This window comes from Salvelinus sp. IW2-2015, unplaced genomic scaffold, assembly GCF_002910315.2.
Source record: "Salvelinus sp. IW2-2015 unplaced genomic scaffold, ASM291031v2 Un_scaffold1825, whole genome shotgun sequence".
Classification (NCBI taxonomy): Eukaryota; Metazoa; Chordata; class Actinopteri; order Salmoniformes; family Salmonidae; genus Salvelinus; species Salvelinus sp. IW2-2015.
Genome location: NW_019943196.1, coordinates 103,676 through 127,389, shown reverse-complemented (window position 1 = coordinate 127,389; position 23,714 = coordinate 103,676). Strand labels below are relative to the sequence as shown.

Here is a 23,714-nt window from a genome sequence, read left to right as displayed (position 1 = left end):
GCCCTAGTCATTAGTAATGTTTTGTCTCATGAGCTCTTTCCTCTTATTGCTTCCTTCCAGCTGGTGGTCTTCCTGGTGGGGTAACTGAGGACCAGAAACATGGGGTTTGAGGGCTCTCAGTAGATAACTCCATATCTGTTACATTGAGACAAACAACTAAGAAGAGAAACATGTTTGAACTGTTGGAGATGTTAAAGACATGTAAAATGAAGGAAAACAACAAGCAAATATTGCACATAGTAACTTCCATGCAGTCAGATGAAGTACAGTGAGCTACAACGTATTGGCACAATGACATATTTTGTTTTGGCTCTGTACTCCAGGTTCCCCGGGCGCCAAAGACTTGGATGTCGATTAAGGCAGCCCCCCGCACCTCTGATTCAGAGGGGTTGGGTTAAATGAGGAAGACACATTTCAGTTGAAGGCATTCAGTGACTAGCTATCCCTCTTTCCCTTTTTAGATTTGAAATGATAGAATAACTATAAAGGTTATAGTGCAGACTGTCAGCTTTAACCCAATATGGATGAGAATACCCTCAAATTAAAGCTGACAGTCTGCACTTTAACTTTTTTAGGGTAGGGGGCAGCATTCGGAATGATGGATGAAAAGCGTGCCCAAAGTAAACTGCCTGCTACTCAGGCCCAGAAGCTAGGATATGCATATAATTGGTAGATTAGGATAGAAAACACTCCAAAGTTTCCAGAACTGTTAAAATAATGTCTGAGTATAACAGAACTGATATGGCAGGTGAAAACCTGAGGAAAATCCATCCAGGAAGTGCCATTTATTATTATTTTTCCATTGAAAGCCTATACGCCATTTTAAAGGGATAGGACCCAGATTCCGGTCCCTATGGCTTCCACTAGTTGCGAACAGGCTTTAGACATTGTTTCAGGATTTTATTCTGAAAAATGAGGGAGAATGACCACTGAGTCAGTGGATAGTGAAATGTCCCCAGAGCTGGTTTTTGCGCACGACCGAGCGTGCGGCTTTCTTGTTTTTAATTTATATTGACACACTTGAAAGTGCGGTGTGTTAAATATATTTTATCTGCAACAATTGAATTCCAGCCTGCATGTACTGCTAATACTTTGAATTTGAATTGTGATATTTATATTTTTTCAATGAAAGTGATGATAAAATTATTTTCTAATGACTGACAGTGATTTAAAAAAAAAAATCAAACCTGATTGGTGAAAGCAATATAGTGTATACATGATCTGTAAGTGTGTGCGCGCGCATGTTTGTTCCAGTTCTTGCGGTGTTTGTCGGTCTGTGCCCCTAAATCAAATAGCAGATTATGCAGTGCCTCACAAGCATTTTTCCTGCTTTGTCTCCGTCTTTCTCTCCTGGATTTACAGAGGCAGTCTTTAAACCACAATCACTTCTTCCTGTAACTCCAACAACACCTTCTGCATTCTGACCTGTGAAGGCGACACCACTGATGCTGAAACCGTCACACAGCTTGAGGGGGCGTGGGAGGACTTAGACAAACAGCTGGTTGTCTCTTAAGAGTAACACTAGCAAATCAACCAACAGTTACAAGTACACCTGCAAGCTGATAGTTGTTAGTGGGGAAGTCAGCGAGCCAGTTTGACAGCTGTTTGGCTCAGGTGAGTGATAATGATAGGCCAGGGTGTTAGGTATCCTAGCAGTTAAGAGCATTGCGACAGTATCCAAGAGGTCGCTTGTTCGAATCCCTGAGCCAACTACGTAAAAAAATCTGTCTGTGCCCTAGAGCAAGGCACTTAACCCTAATCGCTCTGGATAGGAGTGTGCTAAAGGACTAAAATGTAAATAGGCCTGGTCATCAATACTGATTATGTTAATACAGATGACATTTATTTAAAAAAATACAAACATTTTAAAAAATCAGTCAGAGCTGGTACTGCCATTTTAATTGCAGCTGGTGACCCTACCCTACTTAGTTTGACCACTTGTATTGGTGTTCATAGACATTTGATCAGTAAGGACAATACATTTTGTCATGACTGCCCTAGGGGTGGGTAGGTCTCGCGCGCGCGCACACACACACACACACACACAGGTTTATGATGGTCGTAAATACCGAAACTCCTTTCCCCACTCTGCCAAAACGAAAGTTGAGAATCCTTTAACACAGAGAGACACTTGGACATCAAAAGGTTGAATAATTGAACAGTATTGTTTTTTTTTTATGTAACCTTTTTATAACTATGCAAGTCAGTTAAGAACAAATTCTTATTTACAATGACGGCCTACCGGGGAACAGTGGGTTAACTGCCTTGTTCAGGTGCAGAATGTGGTGGAATATTGACTCCGAAATATAACACTGTTACAAGAACTTGTGAATTCAAAATAGACTTTAATACAAAGTAGCAAATTTGAGCGCTTCCATGGAAAGACTAAATTCTCTAATCACAGAGTTCTGACTTTATAGTCTTTCCGGTCTTTACATAGCACCTCCTTGTATGTACATGAACAACTCCTATTGGCCTTATAGTTCTCCCATCTTTGCATCACATATAGAATCCCCTCCCTCTATATGAAAATAACTCCTCTTGACCTTTCTCCACCATTATCTTTCCATATCAGTTCTTGCTTGTTAACGCCCACATCTGACAGCTGTATAGGTTATAATGGTAGCAGGTCTTGTTCATATATGTTCCATTCCTTATATATCCACTCTGTCTTAGCTCTCCAAAGTGGACAGTCTAAATACTGCCTGCTAATATTGGAGTCATGCACTAGATTACATAATTTCTGCATCCGGCCAATGTAATTATTATTATATTATATATTCTCAGCATAGCAACTCCACCTAGTTACATTGAATAATCTCCCACAAGAACGTTAGATTTGTACCTTGTCCGCTCGGGGATTCAATCCAGCAACCTTTCAGTTACTGGCCCAACGCTCTAACCACTAGGCTACCTGCCGCCATAGTTGGAGTGGTCCGTGGACACTTAAGGAACAGTCATGTCGAGTTTGTTTCATTTGGTGACCTCATGAAGGACAGGAGACCCACTACTGTTTCTTTGTTTGTATACACTTCAATTATGGGGTTTGCATCTGAATGTTGTATAAAATAAATGATTGAGTGTAGGAATACTTTTGGAAAGATGTAATGTGATGTTAGTCTTCTAAATGAGAATTGTTTTTCATAGTAATTTATGATCAGTCAGTGGCCATGCCCCCGTGAGCACAGACATTTACATCGGCGTATTCTACTAAAAGTATAAAACCAACTTCCAACAAAATTTACATTAGACCAAAACACGCCGGGTGATGCTGGTGTGTAAAGTGGTTCAAAACTACAACTCTACCAAAGGACAAGACCAGTGAATGTGGAGATCATCCCCACGCTGAAATGGGTGAAGAAATATACAAACTAAAGACCAAATATTCAGGCTGCAGCTGTTTTAAATACTTTAGTCTGGTAAACACATCCGATCTCAGAACATTTCCGAATAGTACACTGACGTATCCATTATAACAACTACGACAGACTTTGATCTCTGGTGGACAAACCAGAGGCTTTCTGTCGACTGACTATCCAGCAGACGGACTGGCGATCACAGAGGATTGACAAAGGTATACACTTGTAAATATGTAAATTGCTATTTTTCTAATGAGCGGATGTACATGTTCAAAGTATTAGCATTTACATGAGTGTAGTTATGAACTGTATTACAGTGGGTCCACTGAGTTTCCCGCTCTTGAACTGCCCCCACCCCTTTCCTTTGTCTACCAAGCCGTCATATCAGTTTAGTCTTCTAGGGACTGTTTATTTGTATCGTGTTAGTAATCAATGTATGACCTATTGTGTGTATTTATGTAATTCTGTATGTAATTTATGTAATTCTGATTGATTAGTTAGTAAATAAATTATTACTCCAATTTGTATATCGCTGATTCATGATTTGATGCTTGGGTTCATGCAGATATCCAAGGGTTTACGACGTTCAGAAATTAGACTGATGAGGTAACAATACATTAATAGAAGACTAATCAATAAGATAATAAAATATCTGAAGAGTTATAATCGGGAAATTGAAACTCTAAACAATTTTCCCGTAATGCCCCGACTTCCTAGTTAATTACTATTCAGTGATTCGTTGAATTACAGAATAATTACACAGAGAATTGATTTGATAATATTAGTCTTCATATTTAATGACAGCAAACACTAGGACAATTCTTAGTATTTAGTAATGGAGCACTTGCTCACAGAAACTACTATGGTTTGATTACTTGTGGTGCAGGTGAACATAACAGTAACAGCAGTAACATTCACCTTCTTGCTTGTTAGTAGGCAACCGTTATGACAGGGTTTTGGTAGATTAGGTTTGTGTTTTGGCATGTTCTACTGCTACAAGAGTCACAGCGCTCAAGTGAACCATGTTATTGTCAAAATGTGGGGTTCGTAAGTGCCAATTTGTAGGTGAGTGGGAGCAAGTAATACTACCAACATGTCTACATTATTTTGCCAACGACCAGTAATTCTGAATGTGAAACTGCTTCTACCTGTATTTACAGTAGTGTTCAGGTGCGCATGTTAATTATTGCTTCTTTCTGGCGTGACCTTATAATTGAAGCATCTTGGACTGTAGATTTGGGAGAAATTCCTTAACAGCTTGTGTTCTTGCAACATAAAGCAACTTTATTTTATAATTTTTATTACAGAATCTTGGATTAGAAAATATATGAGAACTGTTCAACTGATCTCTGTCTACTTCATAGAGAACTATAGGGAAATCCTCTGTACCAACAGAGACCAGTACAGCTACAGCCTCGGTACCAGAAGAAACCAGTTGAAAAGCACTTGTTGAAATTAGTTTGTTGGACAAATATTTAGATTCTGTACAGGGAAGGTTTGTTTCTCTTCAGCAAACTCATATCTTTTTCTCTCTCTTTTGGGTCATTCTGTATCATATTGTTATCCTGTATGTAATGTGCTGTCATGTTTAGGCTCTGCTACTATAATTTTTTGCTTTGAATAATGTGAATTATAATGAAATGTTGATCCATACAACAAGATGGCAAAAATGTACAGTATCAGTCAAAAGTTTGGACACACCTACTCATTCCAGGGTTTCTTTATTTTTACTATTTTCTACATTGTAGAATAATAGTGAAGACATCAAAACTATGAAATTACAGATATGGAATCATGTAGTAACCAAAAAAGTGTTAAAACAAAGCTAAATGTATTTTATTATTTTAGATTCTTCAAAGTAGCCACCCTTTGCCTTGAACACTCTTGGCATTCTCTCAACCAGCTTCACCTGGAATGCTTTCCCAACAGTCTTGACTGTTGACAGTCTTCCACAAATTAACTTTTAACAAGGCACACCTGACTACCTCATGAAGCTGGTTGAGGAAATGCCAAGAGTGTAAATAGCTGTCAACAAGGGAAAGGGTGAGTGCTTTGAAGAATCTCAAAAATAAAATATATTTAGATTTGTTTAACACTTTTTTGGTTACTACATGACTCCATGTGTTATTTTATAGTTTTGATTTCTTATTATTCTACAATGTAGAAAATAGTAAAAATTAAGAAAAACCCTTGAATGAGTAGGTGTGTCCAAACTTTTGAATGATACTGTATATATAAATAAAAGCTGTGTTCGAATACCCATACTAACATACTGTATACTACATAATTAATGAGTATATACTACATACTACGTGCTATTATATTATATTGTAAACGAACAGTATTGTTTCGTCTGTCTACCGGAAGTTGATGCTGTTGCCATTCAACCTCTTGCTAACATAACAAAAGACTAGCTAAACATTTGATGATTTCGTGTGTGTTCGTAAATTCAATCTGGAATGCCAATGTGCGCTATGGGCGTTTGTAAATCCAGAGCGTTGTCAGATTGTCCGTTCGTAAATTTAGAGCGTTTCGCTATCGGAGCATTCAGGGCTCACATTGTCACTGGATGCTTTGGTTGAGGAGTAGGGTTGATCCAAGCGTTTAACTGCAGTCAAGCACCCAAGCTAACTGGCTAACGTTGGCTAGCTACTTCCAGACACAAATGGTAGAACACCTCACTCTGACCACTTTACTCGCCATAGCAGAGCTGATTAGGCTATTTTCATGTTATCCAGAGCGTTGGTTACCAACTGTGCTCCTGGCAATAGTTTAACTACGAATTTTTTTTGCTAACGTTTACTGACACCGGCCATATTCAACGGGTGTTGGTACGGTTGGGAACTAATGTATCCATCTATTGGCCCTTTGAGTACATCAACATTTGCCAGTGGATTCAGCAACCTGCTGCTCACAGACTTGATCAGGCTAACCAAGCTGTCAAGTAGCCTAAGAGGATCTACTTGCTCTCCCTCAAAAGCCTTGATGGCCAACTGTACCTCACCCAGCACTGACTTCAAAAAAGTCAGATACAATATGTTTTGAGGATCACTGTACATGGAGTATAAAACCTCAGCCATGTCGCAGTGTTCACTGGACTTGGTGACTGTGAAATGCAGCCTAAGCTCCTCCCACTGGTCCAAAATGCGTGAAACCGCGGGTTCAATGGAAGCATGACTTGCAGCAAGCTGCAGAGAGTGGCATCCACAGTGAATAAGAACCAGATATTTGAGGCCATACTCCTCCTTCAGCACTTTATGGACCCCATTGTTTATCCCCGTCATAACATTGTCAATCCCTATCCCCAGGAGTTTCTCTTTTTTAAGACAACAKTTCTCGAGGAAAGCCACAACAGCACGGGCTATAGATTTGGCATCTCCTCCCTCCAACTCAACAAGCCCCAGAAATGTTGATACAATTGTCTGCTTGGTGTYACTAAAGTACCTCATCACAACCCCCAGGTACTTAGAAACACTTACATATGTGGACTCATCGAGGAGGAGGCTGAAACGCTGGTCACCCACATCTGCYACCAACTTTTTCAGAAAGTATGGTSCTAGAACACCATTAATKATTTCTGTGCACTTTGTCCTGTYCATTTTGAAGTGGGWAGKAGCAGTGGAGTCTGAGAAAGCAGCTCTATATGCTTCTCCAATGTGATCACATGCCAGSATGGAARAMTGTTCAGRGATAGCTAATGCCATGGTGGCCTCAGCCTTTTTTGCAGAGTCAATTTTTTTAACCATAAATGGCAGCTTGTTTTGGGTGGAACTGTTATAAGGCTTTGCCTTTTGAGTATGTTTTTGAGTTTTCATGTGTTTTTTTACATCACTAAGTTTGGCGTAGAAATCAGCCTTACAATACAGGCAGTATGCCCGTGTATCATCTCCAATAAACGGCTTCAATAAACGACTTCAATAAACGGCTTCAACCAGCCAAGTCGCTAGTCAATTTTTGGGGGAAATGTGTCGCTAGAGGGGTCTGAATACTCGCTAAATATAGCGACAAAGTCGCTAAGTTGGCAGCACTGAGTAGTTAACAAATTGTCAGCCAACATCTGAAAAGTTATGAAGCCACGCCCATTTCTGAAGAATTGCATTATGGGCACTAAAGTCACGGAAATAATGTCCACTGCATGTATTTACATTTTTTTTTAAATTAAACAGTAACATGCAAAACATGAACATAACAGCCAGAGGGATTCCACAAAGAAATAAATAAAATGTAAAAAAATTAAAAAATTAAAAACACTAATCCATATCAATTCAAATACAGACATGTAGCGAATAATTTTTTTTTACATTTTGTTTTGTATACGTTTTAATGACTAAATAGTTTTCCAAATAAGATTAAAAAATTAAGAAAAGGGGCTTTATCTTCATAAATTTTGATTTGAATATGAAAAATGTTCCTAATAAAATAAAGAGATTTATGACATACTCACGTTCAATTGTGGAATCAGTGTAGTAAAATTGTCACGTCCTGACCATAGAGAGTTCTTATTTTCTATGGTGGAGTAGGTCAGGGCGTGACTGGGGGGTTAGTCTCGTTTATTATTTCTATGTGGGGTTCTAGTTTTGTTTTCTATGTTGGTGACTTTGTATGATTCCCAATTAGAGGCAGCTGGTAATCGTTGTCTCTAATTGGGGATCATATTTAGGTAGCTTTTTTCCACCTGTGTTTTGTGGGATATTGTTTATGGGTAGTTGTATGTCAGCACTCCATTGTCGTCACGTTTCGTTATTCTTTATTGTTTTGTGTGTTTCACTAAATAAAGATGTGGAACCCAGATCACGCTGCACGTTGGTCCGAGTATGCTTCCAACGATCATGACAAAAATAATATGTCAAACTTAGAAATTTCAATAGTTGTATGCAATTTGAGGCCGAGATATAGTTTTACATCAGTCCAGAACACTTCACTATATAAACAATGACAGAATAAGTGTTCAATAGATTCAGTTTCTAGTTCACAAAAACTGCATTCATTGGTAACATCAGGTATATATTTAGAAATCAAGCTATTACACAGATAGAATCTATGGATAATCTTAAAGGAGTTCTACTTTACTTTATTGGTCACCATAAATTTGCGTGGAGTGAGCCAAGCGTGGCGCCAGTTTACATCAAACGATGAAGCCCAACAAAATATCGCAGAGGGAAGACTTCCTGTAGAAAATATCTCTTAATAAACAATTGTTGAATTTCGTATCTAGTAGACCTATGCCATTCACCTGGATATCGCTTACCATCGTAGATATTCCAAAATATGCATTATTCTGAAGTAAAGTTTTTATCCCACTAGGTATAGCTTTAAAAACATTGTCATATTCCTTGCTTGAAACCTCAAAGTTGTATCTTTCCATAAATTCTCTACGCGTAAATAAATTCCCACTACTATTAACTAATTGGCTGACAAGGACAATGTTTTTCGAGAACCAGTTACGGTAAAATAACATCTTGTTTCTATGTAATATCGACCCATTGTTCCATATAAAACATTTATGAGGTGAAAAGTTGTGTTTATACAGCAAAGCCCAGCACATTAAAGCCTGCTTGTGAAAAGCCACCAATTTCACAGGAAGTTTACCTACAATACATTGTAGTAAAAAATTAAGCCCTCCGAACTTCTGAAAAACAAAATGAGGTATAATATTCCAGAAACTATGAGGATTTTTTATGTACCTTTTAACCCAGTTGACCTTTGAGATCTGATTGAAGAGAGTGAAGTCTAAGACATTTAGACCGCCATCACAAACACTGTTGGTGATAACATCTCTTTTTATCTTATGTGGCTTGTTTTTCCTTATGAAGTTATACAAAAGCCTATCTAAGGTACAGCAAGTGGATTTGGGAATGTCAATAGATTAAAACAGATAAGATGCAACAGATAGCCCCTCAGCTTTGGATAAAAGCACCCTTCCTTGAAGACTTAAATCCCTCCCTAACCATGAGGATAATTATTATTTTGACAGATTCAGTTACAGGGTTCAAATTAAGATCATTCACAGCTTTAAGATTTTTGGTGGGTTACAGTATCTTTTTCAGAGATGTTACAATCTGCTGGATTAACAGCTCCTTTCAGAACAAACATCTCACATTTGGAAAGATTTAATACCAAACCTGAGATTTTGGAGAACTGCTTCACGATATCCAATGCTAATCTAGCTTGTGACACATTTTTCAAAAAAGGTGAAGTGTCATCAGCCAGTTGGGATATCTTGATCTCTCTGGCCTGGAATGTAATGCCTTCAAATTGACTTTGATGAACAAATGAGCATAAGATTCGAGATACTAACAAAAATAAAAAAAGGTGAGATTGGACAACCTTGTCGTATTCCTTTGTAAATCTTAAACCTTGAGGATGTTCCATGACAGAGTTTGATACAGCTATTGCCACCATTATACAGAGTTCTAATAGCATCAACAAAAAAATGACCAAACTTCAAATGCTTAAGACAATCAAAGATAAAATTGTGACTTACTGTATCAAATGCTTTCTGAAAATCCAAAAATAGGATAACAGGTAAGTCATCCAATAGATCACAATACTCAACCAAGTCTAACACCAGCCTCAGATTATTAGATATATGGCGCCCTTTCATAAACCCTGATTGACATTCATCAATCAGATCATTCAAGCAAGACTTTAACCTTTTTGCAAAGATTAAGGCTATAATTTTGTAGTCGTTATTTAGGAGTGTGATTGGAAGCCAATTATCAATATTTAAAAGATCCTTCTGTGGTTTAGGTATAAGAGTAATAACCCCTTGCTTCAGAGAGGTAGGTAGTTCTTCCTTCTTTATAGCCTCCTGTCGTGGCAATTTCCTGTATTACCAAATGAGGAGAGTTACAAACCACACACCAGTCAGCGTTATAATTAAACTTAATATTTTAATAATATGAGCTTTACTATAGCCCTTTGACTCTCAGATCAATTCAGTGTCTATAATGATACCTGAAGTATCTCACATAAGCATATTATGTAATTAAAACATCTTATTTATCTATGTTACCCAACTAATTCTGATTCACACTCCTTAAAGGTTTCAAATTAAAATGGTGCTATTTCTTCAGAGAAGGTTTTGTGAAATTCAGAGGTTAATCCACCTGGAGATTTGTTCTTTTTTAACTGAGCAACCCCATACTGGATGTCCATAATGGATAAATCTTCACTAACCAAATTAACATTCTCTATAGAATCAAGGAGATCCTTAGAGTCACTCAAATTGTTATCTAAGGAGCAAAGATTCTCATAAAACTTAGTGGTAAAGTCTGATAACAACTCTCTATCCTCAGTGGTAACCCCATTAATCTTACATTTCTGAAGTGTGTTGAGTTCCTCTCTCCTCTTTTCCAAATTAAAAAAGTATCTACTGTTCTTTTCGCCTTTTTCAAGCCATTGTTTTCTGGATCTTATGAAGGCTCCTCTAGCCTTTTCCTCATACAATGTATCTAGTTGATTCTGTAAATCATTCAATGTAGCTTCCTCATTAAGATCAAGATGCTCAATCTCTGTGATATCAGCAATTGTCTTAGAGAGTTCAGCTACCTCACATCTCCTTCTTAAAGAAAGCCGTTTTCCATAAGTAATACAGGCTGAGCGGATTTTAAATTTCAGCAGTTCCCAATATTCCCCAAATTCTGCATTAGATGTAGGTAAAATCCAGTAAACAGAAATTAGATTCTTAATCACATTTTTTAAATCATCATGCAATAACTGTCACGTTCTGACCATAGTTCTTTTGTGTTTTCTTTGTTTTAGTGTTGGTCAGGACGTGAGCTGAGTGGGCATTCTATGTTGTGTGTCTAGTTTTCCCGTTTCTATGTTTGGCCTGATATGGTTCTCAATCAGAGGCAGGTGTTAGRCATTGTCTCTGATTGGGAACCATATTTAGGTAGCCTGTTTTGTGTTGGGTTTTGTGGGTGGTTGTCTTCTGTCTTCGTGTGTCTGCACCAGACAGAACTGTTTCGTTTTTTTCACATTTTGTTGTTTTATATTTTGTAGTGTTCACGTTTATTGTCTTTATTAAATCATGATGAACACTAACCACGCTGTGCTTTGGTCCTCTCCTTCATCCACAGAAGAAAGCCGTTACAATAACAATGAGTTATTTAATTTCCAATAACCACCAGAGTATTTCTTATCATCATTACTGCACATTCTTACAGTCAACCATATGACTTTATGATCCGTCAGGACTGCAGGCAATATTTTTACCTCTACAGTGTTGGGCTCAAGACTAGAGGTTATCACCCACAAGTCAATTCTTGATTGTAGAGAACGATCTCTATTACTCCATGTGTTATTTTTTCTCCAGGGATTTTAACTCTCCATATGTCAATTAAGTCCAGGCTTTGGCAGAACTTCACCAACTTGTTTACACCAATGTTAGGCCTATGGGGCAATCTATCAGTCTCATTTGTCTCTGTTATTATAGATTGGAGTTATGAGTCCTTGATTCCAGATGTCAGGGAAATAACCTACACTCAGGATCAAATTAAAGTTTTAATATAGCCAATTTACATTTTGCACTAGTGAGTTTGAGCATCTCATTTAGGATGCCATCAGGTCCGCATGCTATTTTAAATTTGAGGGCCTGAAGTTTCTTATAGAGCTACTGGTCAGAAATTGGGGAGTCCAATGGATTTTGATTGTCCTTTTATAGCTTTTTGTAAGCCATTCAACTTCTCATGAATTTGGCATTGTTCTGCATTTGTGTCAATTTGAACGGTGTTGTAGAGTGTTTGTTTTAAAATGGGTTGTCCATATGTCACCATTTTGTATCGCTAATGCCTCATTTTCCCCCCCCAATTTTGCCAGAAGTTGTTTGTGTTTATGGACTCCTCAATTAGTGTCAGCTGCTTGCAGTTGTACTGTGTTTTTTTGGTTCTGAGTGTAGGTTTATAGAGTTTTAAAGTCTCACAGTAATGAAGGTGTAATTCACCATTATTTGGTTCTCTGTGCCTTTGGTTGGATAGTGTTCTAAGTTTTTTCCTTATAATTTTACAATCTGCATCAAACCAGTTGTCATCTGTGGTCTTTTTTGTTTAGTTTATCAATTTCAGTTCTTCTTTTGCCTGAATGTATATATATATAATATATACATTATACAGTTGAAGTCGGAAGTTTACATACACTGTAGCCAAATACATTTAAACTCAGTTTCACAATTCCTGACATTTAATCCTAGTAAAAATGTCCTGTCTTAGGTCAGTTAGGATCACCACTTTATTTTAAGAATGTGAAATGTCAGAATAATAGTAGAGAGAATGATTTATTTGTCACGACTTCCGCCAAAGTCGGTCCCTCTCCTTGTTCGGGCGGCGTTGGGCGGTCGACGTCACCGGCCTTCTAGCCATCGCCGATCCACTTTTCATTTTCCATTTGTTTTGTCCTTGTCTTACACACCTGGTTTCAATCCCCCAATTACTTGTTCATTATTTAACCCTCTGTTTCCCAATGGTTGTCACGACTCCGACCGAGGCAGGCTCTCCTTCCCGTTCGGGTGGCGCTCAGCGGTCGTCGTCACCGGCCTATTAGCTGCCACTGATCCTTTTCTCCCCCTCCTTATGTGTTTATTGGTTACACCTGTTTTCATTTGTTGGTAATTAGTTGGGCTTATCAGTCAGCCGGCCCGCCCGGTTCTTTGTGCGGGATTGTTAGTTGGTAAGCGTGGTGTRTGTTTTGAACTACGTGTCTACATGGTTACTGGACTGCTTTCATTCCCCCCGTGTCTGGGGTAGTTTTATGTGAGCACCCAGTGTATTAGAAGGGTGGCTTTAGTTTCTCAGTGTTCATTAAAAGGAACATTTGTTATTGCACCCTCTGTTTCCTGCGTTTGACTTCGCACTCCAACACCCAGTCCTTACAATGGTTGTTTGAGTGATTGTTTGTTTGTAATACGGTCCGTTATTCTGGGGTCGATTTATTGTGTTGCATTTTGTGAATATTTGAGTAAATTACGTTTATTACTCATATCTGCTGTCCTGCGCCTGACTCCTCTACACCAGCTACACACAGGCACTATTACATTATTTCAGCTTTTATTTCTTTCATCACATTCCCAGTGGGTCAGAAGTTTACATACACTCAATTCGTATTTGGTAGCATTGCCTTTAAATTGTTTAACTTGGGTCAAACGTTTTGGGTAGCTTTCCACAACCTTCCCACAACAAGTTGGGTGAATTTTGGCCCATTACTTCTGACAGAGCTGGTGTAACTGAGTCAGGTTTGTAGCCCTCCTTGCTCGCACACACTTTTTCAGTTCTGCCCACACATTTTCTATAGGATTGAGGTCAGGGCTTTGTGATGGCCACTCCAATACCATGACTTTGTTGTCCTTAAGCCATTTTGCCACAACTTTGGAAGTATGCTTGGAGTCATTATCCATTTGGAAGACCCATTTGCGATCAAGCTTTAACTTCCTGACTGATGTCTTCAGATGTTGCTTCAATATTTCCACATTTTTCCTACTCATGATGCCATTTATTTTGTGAAGTGCATCAGTCCCTCCTGCAGCAAAGCACCCCCACAACATGATGCTGCCACCCCCGTGCTTCACGGTTTGGATGGTGTAATTTGGCTTGCAAGCCTCCCCCTTTTTCCTCCAAACATAACGATGGTCATTATGGCCAAACAGTTCTATTTTTGTTTCATCAGACCAGAGAACATTTCTCCAAAAAGGACGATCTTTGTCCCCATGTGCAGTTGCAGACCGTAGTCTGGCTTTTTTTATGGCGGTTTTGGAGCAGTGGCTTCTTCCTTGCTGAGCGGCCTTTCAGGTTAATGTTGATATAGGACTTGTTTTTCTGTGGATATAGGTACTTTTGTACCTGTTCCTCCAGCATCTTCACAAGGTCCTTTGCTGTTGTTCTGGGATTGATTTGCACTTTTCGCACCAAAGTATGTTCATTTCTAGGAGACAGAACACGTCTCCTTCCTGAGCGGTATGACGGCTGCGTTGTCCCATGGTGTTAATACTTGCGTACTATTGTTTGTACAGATGAACGTGGTACCTTCAGGCGTTTGGAAATTGCTCCCAAGGATGAACCAGACTTGTGGAGGTCTACAATTATTTTCTGTGGTCTTGGCTGATTTCTTTTGATTTTCCCAGGATGTCAAGCGAAGAGGCACTGAGTTTGAAGGTAGGTCTTGAAATACGTCCACAAGTACACCTCCAAATGACTCAAATGATGTAAATTAGCCTATCAGACGCTTCTAAAGCCATGACATAATTTTCTGGAATTTTCCAAGCTGTTTAAAGGCACAGTTAACTTAGTGTATGTAAACCTCTGACCCACTGGAATTGTGATACAGTGAACTATAAGTGAAATAATCTGTCTGTAAACAATTGTTCGGTCCCGTGTGGCTCAGTTGGTAGAGCATGGCGCTTGCAACGCCAGGGTTGTGGGTTCATTCCCCACGGGGGGACCAGGATGAATATGTATGAACTTTCCAATTTGTAAGTCGCTCTGGATAAGAGCGTCAGCTAAATGACTTAAATGTAAAATGTAAATTGTTGGAAAAATTACTTGTGTCATGCACAAAGTAGATGTCCTAACCGACTTGCCAAAACTATAGTTTGTTAACAAGAAATGTGTGGAGTAGTTGAAAAACGAGTTTTAATTACTCCAACATACACTGTATGTAAACTTCCGACTTCAACTGTATATGTGTGTGTGTGTAAGATAATGTGCCATATATGAACGCTATGTGCGCTGCAACTTCAAGTTAGAAGCGCAGCCGCCGAGTGGGATTCATATCAAAGAAAAAAACATGGCTATCTGAAATCATAAACATCATTATGGAGGGATGGACATAGCCTTAACATGCTCTTCATATTGATTTTCAACATCTATGTGGGTTTAGTTGAGAAATAAGGACCGCACCATTTCTATTCCTACTTCTAAAAACCTGTTTCGCTTTGTCAATATTGGGTATTGTGTGTAGATTGATGAGAAAAAAAAATATTTAAGACATTTTAGAATAAGGCTGTAAAGAAAATTTGGGAAAATGGGAAGGGGTCTGAATACTTTTCTAATACACTGTACCCCCACAAGAAGAATTGTTGTAATAAAAGTTAAAGGTTTATATTTCACTTTAAATGCCAACAGGTTACATATTTATACCCTAACCATAACGTGTTACCCTGGATACATTGATACCCTGATACATTTTTCAGATCAGCATAATCTTAAAGTGGGAGGTGAGCTCTTGTTGAAACCAGAGTCCACAGTGACTGACCCCATCACAAGCATCATATGGAAGCATGGGAAGAACAAGGTGGCAGATTGGGACAAGGATTTTGGCGGTCTGGATATCTATGCTGCATTCCTAAACCGCGCAACCCTCTCCAACAATACTGCTGGAGAGCTGAGAATCAGTGGCTTGATGAAAACTGTGGAGTTCAACAGTAAACTGCTTGAAAAGACATAAACTATCTGTTATCAGTAAGTGTGCCTGCACAAAACAGCAGGCCTTACAAGTGTAACAGTATAGCTTCCGTCCCTCTCCTCGCCCCTACTTGGGCTTGAACCAGGGACCCTCTGCACGCATCGACAATAGCCACCTTCGAAGCATCGTTAACCATCGCGCCATTAAAGCCGCGGCCCTTGCAGTGCAAGGGGAACAACTACTTCAAGGTCTCAGAGCGAGTGGCATCACCGATTGAAACGCTATTAGCGCGCACCACCTCTAACTAGATAGCCATTTCACATCGGTTACACAAGCACTTTCCTCTATTTACAGTGGCAGTCCCCAAACCCACAATCACTTCTTCCTGTAACCCAGACAAAACCTCCTGCACTCTGACCTGTGAGGGCAACACCACTGATGCTGAACCAGTCACCTACAGCTGGAAAGTGGGAGAGGGGGCGTGAGAGGTTGTAGGAAAATGGCTGATTGTCTCTAAGAGCGACAAGGGCCAATCAACCAACAGTTACAAGTACACCTGCAAGCTGAAGAACTCTGCTGGAGAAGAGGAAGTCAGTGAGCCAGTTGGAGAGGTGTTTGGCTCAGGTGAGTGGACACTTATAAGTGTGCTAGAGTCTTATGTATTGATATGTTAGTAACACTGCAAGTGTTATAGGACAATTTGAATGCTGCGCTATGTTGAATTCATGATACATTTCTTTCAACATATCAATACAGAATACGTTTTCATTTCAGAGCCTTCTGAAGTCGGTGGTGGTGGGATTGTTGTTGGTGTTGTCATTATCATTGTAGCGCTTGTTGCCGTCATACCAGGTAAGAACAGCACATCTCTAGTAACAGAGCACTGTACATGTACATAGTTCTGAAGCACAGATTGACATAACAGCAGCAACAATAGTGAGCTGTACCCTCTGAAGGGGATACCTGTTGTACCTGTATTTACAGTAGTTCAGATGTGCAGGTACTGTATGCAGGTTGTTTATTGGTGCTCTCAGAAAAGATGGCTTCTAATTGCAGCTTAAGCGTGTAATTGTCGGTGAAGTCATACTCAATAGCTGAAAGAATATTACTTTGTACTTTGAGGTTATAAAATATTTGTATTTTTACTCCCCAGTTTGGTTGCTGCTTCACCAAAATGTTAGACAATGTGAATTTCATTTAAATGCTTTAAGTGTCTTAATAATGTATTCAATTAGTCTCTTTTTCATCTCAGGATATCCCCAAGACACCTGGATAGACTTTTTGAGAAAGTTTTGAAATTTGTGGTAAGTGTTACCCTAACTTGACTCCATATGTAACCTGCTAACAGGGTCCCCAAAGTATACAAACACAACATTATTCATGTACTGCCCTATATTCACAACCTTCCATGCACTGCACACATGCTTCCTCACAGCACAAGACAGTAGTGTTGTATTTGTCCCATCCCAGAAATCTGTTTTAATCTAATTAGGAACCTTTGCCCACTGTGTGTGTGTGCAGTGGTGGAAAAAGTCCTCAATTGTCATACTTGAGTAAAAGTAAAGATACCTTAATAGAAAATGATGCCCAAACTAACGCGAATGTCACTCAGTAAATTAGTACTTGAGTAAAAGTCTAAAAGTATCTGGTTTTAAATGTACTTAAGTAGTGGTGGAAAAAGTACTTAATTGTCATACTTGAGTAAAAGTAAAAAGTAAAAGTAAATGCTATACATCAAATTCCTTATATGAAGCAAACCAGACCAGACAGCACAGTTTTCTCAGTTTTCAACACTGAGACATCATTTACAAATGCAGTATTTGTGTTTATTGAGTCCGCCAGATCAGAGGCAGTAGGAATGACAATGCATTATATTGATAGGTGCATGGATTGGACCATATTGGTGTCATGCCTGAGCATTCGAAATGTAATTTTGGGTGTCAGGGAAAATGTATGGAGTAAAAAAGTAACATGATTTTATTTGAATGTAGTGAAGTAAAAGTAAAAGTAGTCAAAATATAATAGTAAAGTACAGATACCCCCCCCCCCAAACTAAGAAAAGTTTGAAGAATGAAGAAGAAAATAAATAGAAGAAAGTGTGTGGGTGTGTGTCTGTGAGAGAGTGAGAGTGCACAGCTGTAATCTCATCATAACTTTATGCAAACTTAAAGGGAAAATACATCCTAATTCAAGGAACCTTTTCTAAACCAATGTTGAGGACTGTAGGGGAGAACAATGACCATTAACTGTTATTATAAGAAATTTGTACATACTTTTCACAATGCTAATTGTTAATAATAATAATAATAACAGGCCTTTAATTTGTTACATTCACTGCTAAATTGGACTAAAGTTGACCGCCAGGCAATTTATGTAAAAACAAAAAATAATCAGCGACTTCGCGATTGGTGGTCCTCAAGCTTCTGGTCGATGGTTCCCGGAAACGAAAAGTCTGGGAACTGCTGTTCTAGAGATTACTCCATTAATCAGAATAATAACAATCAGCCCACTAACCAGTGTAATTTCGTCAACAATAACAATGACGAAAAATACTTGTCAACTACTGTTGATAATTGGATATGGAGAAGGGCGAGCCGGTCAAGGATCGATTCGGACAAGGTGGTAAATTGTATGACAAGTGACAGTTTTATTCAGAGTGAAGATATCTGGTACAAGCGTATACGGTCTCGTTCTTTAGCTCATAGAGAACCTCCAGAAAAAGCCAGAATACAGAATGCATAGACATTTTATACACCACGGAAAGTAGGTTGAGTCTGGAAGTTCTGGTCCTTTGGTTGGTTCTGGACAGGTTGTTTGTTCTTCTCAGATTGGTCCTGATGAGCTGGGCGTCATCCTTCTGAGTCTTATAGCAAAAGTTCTTTGTTATCAAATGTTCAGCTAAGCAGGAGATTTTGTGTGTGCGTAGTCAGCCCTCTGTCCTTGAGTATGTGTGTGTGTCTCATTATTTCGTGAAATGCGGACCCAAGCACTCTTTTGATCAAGGCCTTTCCTTATCAGTGTTTATGAAGGGTCTGTGCCAGCCATCTGTCTCTGGGTGTGTGAGAAACCCTGCTTAGAAAGAAGTTAGTTATAACAATGTAATAGCAATATGCTTGTGTTATTTTCAAATGGTATTTATTACACTACCTATTTTTCCTGACTAAAACTACGACGATAACGAGACACGATGCCCTGGGGGAAAAAACGAGAACTATTACAAATTACTTTCATTTTAGTCTACGAAAATGTGACGACAAGAATTCCCCATGAGACTAATGAACATTTAATTTGTCTTGAAGCTCATTTTCATCTGTTTTGTCCAATCATAAGCATGCATGCAGAATATGTCATACATTCATCTCATATACATTCATCTCATTGGCAGAATTTACATCTTTCAGTTGCGCAATATGAATGAGCTGATCTGCACGGCTCTCCTACACAGCTCCCAGGCGGTAGCCTAAATATATAAATGATTTTATAGAAAATAATGCACTGACTATTATGTGACTGAAATGGCTGTGTCTAAGGGAGTGGAAGCCATTATGTGCCTGATGGAAGTTAAGTTAGAGGTTTGTATTAACTTTTTAATAAAACAAAAGAAAGTTACAATGAATAAAATAGGACTAGAATCGTCCAGTAGCCTGATAATACCTCAAACTCAGGATGATATTACTAATATGGGTCTAAGATTAAAATGTATTTTGGTCATAAAGACTAAAACTATATCTAAAATGGGTGACAAAATGAACACTGCCACTAACACAGGTAGTAACACTAACACACATTTTACGTCGTACTTCTATGGGGCCATTTTGACAATGCAGATATGTGGAGATGTTGCCAGAAACGTGTTTCTCATATTATTATTGGTGGCATTTATTTAAAGAACATGTTTTAGTGACGTCTACATACAGTATGAGAAGGTGATTACTAATGTGAGTTTAAAGTTAGCAGTGTGTGGGCTAACCTATATAACATGTGTATTATGCAGTTAGAATCTGCAAGGAAAATGTGCCGTGATGAGTAACCCCCCTTTTGCTACACATGCCACCACTGCTGAAAACAATCCTAGGGGAAACACTGCTGTAACAGACTGATTCTTAAAAGTTAAAACATAATATGCTGTTTCTTTCAAAGTATCTGATTAGAGGAAGTTTGTCCTTCTGTTCTCATTAGCAGCTGAAGTCAGCAGATCCAACAGTCCTAAAGATGAGTCAAAGCCTGAGTGTAAGAAACAGTGGCGTTCACCTGGAATTCTGCCATCTACTATGTTATTTACCTTGAAGATTGTTTGAGCAAGTTTGTGGTCCAGAAAAGACAAACTAGGAAATCCCTGTACTGTTTGATTGTTGTAGCTTAAGAGGGTGTGAAGGGAGAGCAGGGATGTGTGTGTGCACTTGTGTGCTTACCTGCATGTGTGTATGTATGATTAAGTCCAACTCTTCTATTGTGTTTTCTTGCCAGAAGCCACCCTGTTGATGGAGTAGAAAGACCACCAGTAAAGAATCTAGTATTTTATGATGGTAAGTATGAGTCTGAGAAAGACACCAACCACTACATTTATTAAGAAAGCATTAGGAAGTGCTCACATTGTTAGTGATGATCAACATGTGGTATTTTTCATTTAATTTGGATCCAATGAAAGAAACAATGAAGTCTGATTGGTGCTGGTGTTCTTAAAGGAAAGGAAGAACACCTGTTGTTGCATTTATAACATAAGACCAAGAGTTTTTCCAGACCATGTGACCTGACCAGGAAAAACTCCTGCCTAGTCATTAGTAATGTTTTGTCTCCTGCGTCTTTCCTCTATTGCTTCCTTCCAGCTGGTGGTTTCCTGGTGGGTAACTGAGGACGAAACATGGGTTTTTAGGCCTATCGATAACATGTTTGAACTGTTGGAGATGTTTTCAATTAAATTAAACTTAAAATGAAGGAAAACAGGCAAATGTTGTACATATTAACTTGCATTCAATCAGATGAAGTACGAGCTACAAAAGTTTGGACAGTGACACATTGTTTGTTGTTTTAGCTCTGTACACCAGCACTTTGGATTTAAATATACACGGACTATCAGCTTTAATTGAGTATATTCTCATCCATATTGAGTGAACAATTTAGCAATTACAGCAGTTTTTGTACCCCCCCCCCCCCCCCAATTTAGGAAGCAAAGGTATTGTACAAATTCACTTGTGTGTATTAAAGGAGTCAAAAGTTTAGTATTTGGATCAAATTTATAGGCAGCAATGATTACATCAAGCTTGTGACTACAAACTTGTTTTGGTTGTGTTTCAGATTATTTTGTGCCCAATAGAAATTAATAGTAAATCATAATGTACATCATAGTCATTGTATCATTTTAAATCCAAAGTGRTGGAATACAGAGCCAAAACAACCAACAAAGTGTAACTGTCCCAATARTTTTGGAGCTCACTGTATAATGTGATGAGCTGTGTGCTTTATGAACTTACAGTACTTGAGAAATATGAGGGCAATATTTTGATGATGGACAAAAACAAGAGATGATCTTATACTTTGTGAGGTAAATAGCTTAGGGTTCTTACCCTTTCTCAGTATTCATGACTCGTCTTTAAAAATATAAATCAATTTGTGCATATTGTTTTTGATGTTTGAAGCCACCAGAAAGGGTATCATACAACCACAAAGTGATTTCTTTGTGGTTGTATGATACCCTTTCTGGTATTTTCTCCAGAGCACTTTATGCCAACCCACAACCCACAACCCACCTTCTGTTTTTAATCACAGCTTGTGAATTTCTTTTCATAATTTAATAATTCTTTAAGCCTTCACTTGACCTAAGTCAAGGAATTTGTACAGGTTGTTATTGTTTTAGTTATTTTTCTCAGAGTAATTTATGCCAGGAGATAATAGGAATGTGGGACAGGCTAAAGTGGGTGACTTACATACGGTTTGCACATGTTTGTTGATGTTGATGATTCTTGTATGATTAGTTGTCTATGCAACTCCTTACAGAGAATCTGACTATAGTGTTTTCTATTGCGAGATTATTATCAACCTTTAAAGGCCACTGTGAGATCGAGAGTATGCAATTCCAAGTACACACTGTAGGATGATTATGTTATTGGGATGGGTTATGTGTGAGGGGAGTCACGAGGAATTCGAGACAGACAGTACACGCACAAACCTGCAAATCTTTACAGCTACGACTAAGATTACGGTACATATTTTACGCACCTTAGGTAACTCATGAAGAATATTTAAAGCGACAATATTGAGTGAGCAAAGGGGTTCCGCTAACATTCCGTTGACGATGAGTTGAGCACAGTACCATTTAAGATGCGTTTATAAATTATTAAACTGTGGGTTCCTTAGAAATGTCTTCAGTGGAAATCCTCACTGGAATTGAACAATGAAGATCTCCACGTGAGTTGCTGGTGTCATTGCGCTACAACCGGTGTTCTCTAGGTGGGAGGAGAGGGGGAGATTGAACATACCTGTTGTTGCTAATGTTGTAAAGACCTAAGGACGCCGCACAACAAGTTAGGGTTTCTTTCCAGGACGTCAAAATTCGCTGACCTCGACCAGGGAAAAACTCCTGGCCCTAGTCATTAGTAATCGTTTTGTCTCCTGAGCTCTTCCTCTATTGCTTCCTTCCAGCTGGTGGTTTCCTGGTGGGGGTAACTGAGGACCAGAACATGGGGTTTTTAGGCCTATCGATAACATGTTTAACTGTTGGAGATGTTTTTTACACAATTAAATAAATTAAATGAAGGAAAACAGGCAAATGTTGTACATATTAACTTGCATTCAATCAGATGAAGTACAGAGCTACAAAAGTATTGGACAGTGACACATTGTTTGTTGTTTTAGCTCTGTACACCAGCACTTTGGATTAAATTATACACGGACTATCAGCTTTAATTGGCTATTTCTAATCATATGAGTGAACATTGCATTACAGCAGTTTTTGTACCCCCCCCCCCCCCACAATTTAGGAGCAAAGGTATTGTAAAAAATTCACTTGTGTGTATTAAAGGAGTCAAAAGTTTTAGTATTTGGATCAATTTCATAGCACGCAATGATTCAGAGTGACTTTGTGGACTTAACAATGATTGGTTGTGTATGTCAGATTATTTTGTGGTCCAATAGAAATGAATAGTAAATCATAATGTTAAACATCATAGTATCATTGTACATGTATTATTACACACACAAGTGTTGGAATACAGAGCCAACAACCACAAGTGTAACTGTCCAATATTTTGATTTGGAGGCGGTCACCTGTATAATGTGATGAGTCTAGTTGCTTTATAGCAACTAAGAATGAGAAATAGAGGGCAATATTTGATGATGAGAAAAAAGCTAAGAGATGATCTATACTTTGTGAGGTAAAATAGCTTAGGGTTCTTACCCTTTCTCAGTATTCATGACTCGTCTTTAAAAATATAAATCAATTTGTGCATATTGTTTTTGATGTTTGAAGCCACCAGAAAGGGATCATACAACCACAAAGTGATTTCTTTGTGGTTGTATGATACCCTTTCTGGTATTTTCTCCAGAGCACTTTATGCCAACCCACAACCCACAACCACTTCTGTTTTTAATCACAGCTTGTAATTTCTTTTCATAATTTAATAATTCTTTAAGCCTTCACTTGACCTAAGTCAAGGAATTTGTACAGGTTGTTATTGTTTTAGTATTTTTCTCAGAGTAATTTATGCAGGCCTGAGAGTAGAGCTCATCCTCATCTGCTTGTAAAGAGAGAGAGCTCTGCAGTACTGAGATGTTGTATTACTAAGAGAGAGCTCTGCAGTACTGAGATGTTGTATTACTAAGAGAGAGCTCGGCAGTACTGAGATGTTGTATTACTAAGAGAGAGCTCTGCAGTACTGAGATGTTGTATTACTAGAGAGAGCTCTGCGTACTGAGATGTTGTATTACTAAGAGAGAGCCTGCAGTAAGATATTTTATTACTAA

At 38.6% G+C, this 23,714-nt stretch overlaps 1 protein-coding gene across 3 annotated transcripts in view; it reads left to right on the top strand.

The window, feature by feature from the left end:
* Positions 1-22,424, top strand: part of LOC112072103 (cell adhesion molecule CEACAM6) — a 39,103-nt gene extending 16,679 nt beyond the window's left edge. The window contains exons 8-9 of one of the 3 annotated variants that reach the window (XM_070439652.1): positions 20,223-20,281; positions 22,395-22,424. In XM_070439652.1, coding sequence (XP_070295753.1) covers positions 20,223-20,245 — 23 coding nt within the window. In that variant the 3' untranslated portion in view covers positions 20,246-20,281; positions 22,395-22,424. Of the gene's footprint in view, positions 1-20,222; positions 20,282-22,394 lie in introns of those variants that run through there. The other 2 variants (XM_070439651.1, XM_024139520.2) reach the window with 2 other exon arrangements.
* Positions 22,425-23,714: the final 1,290 nt, after the last annotated feature.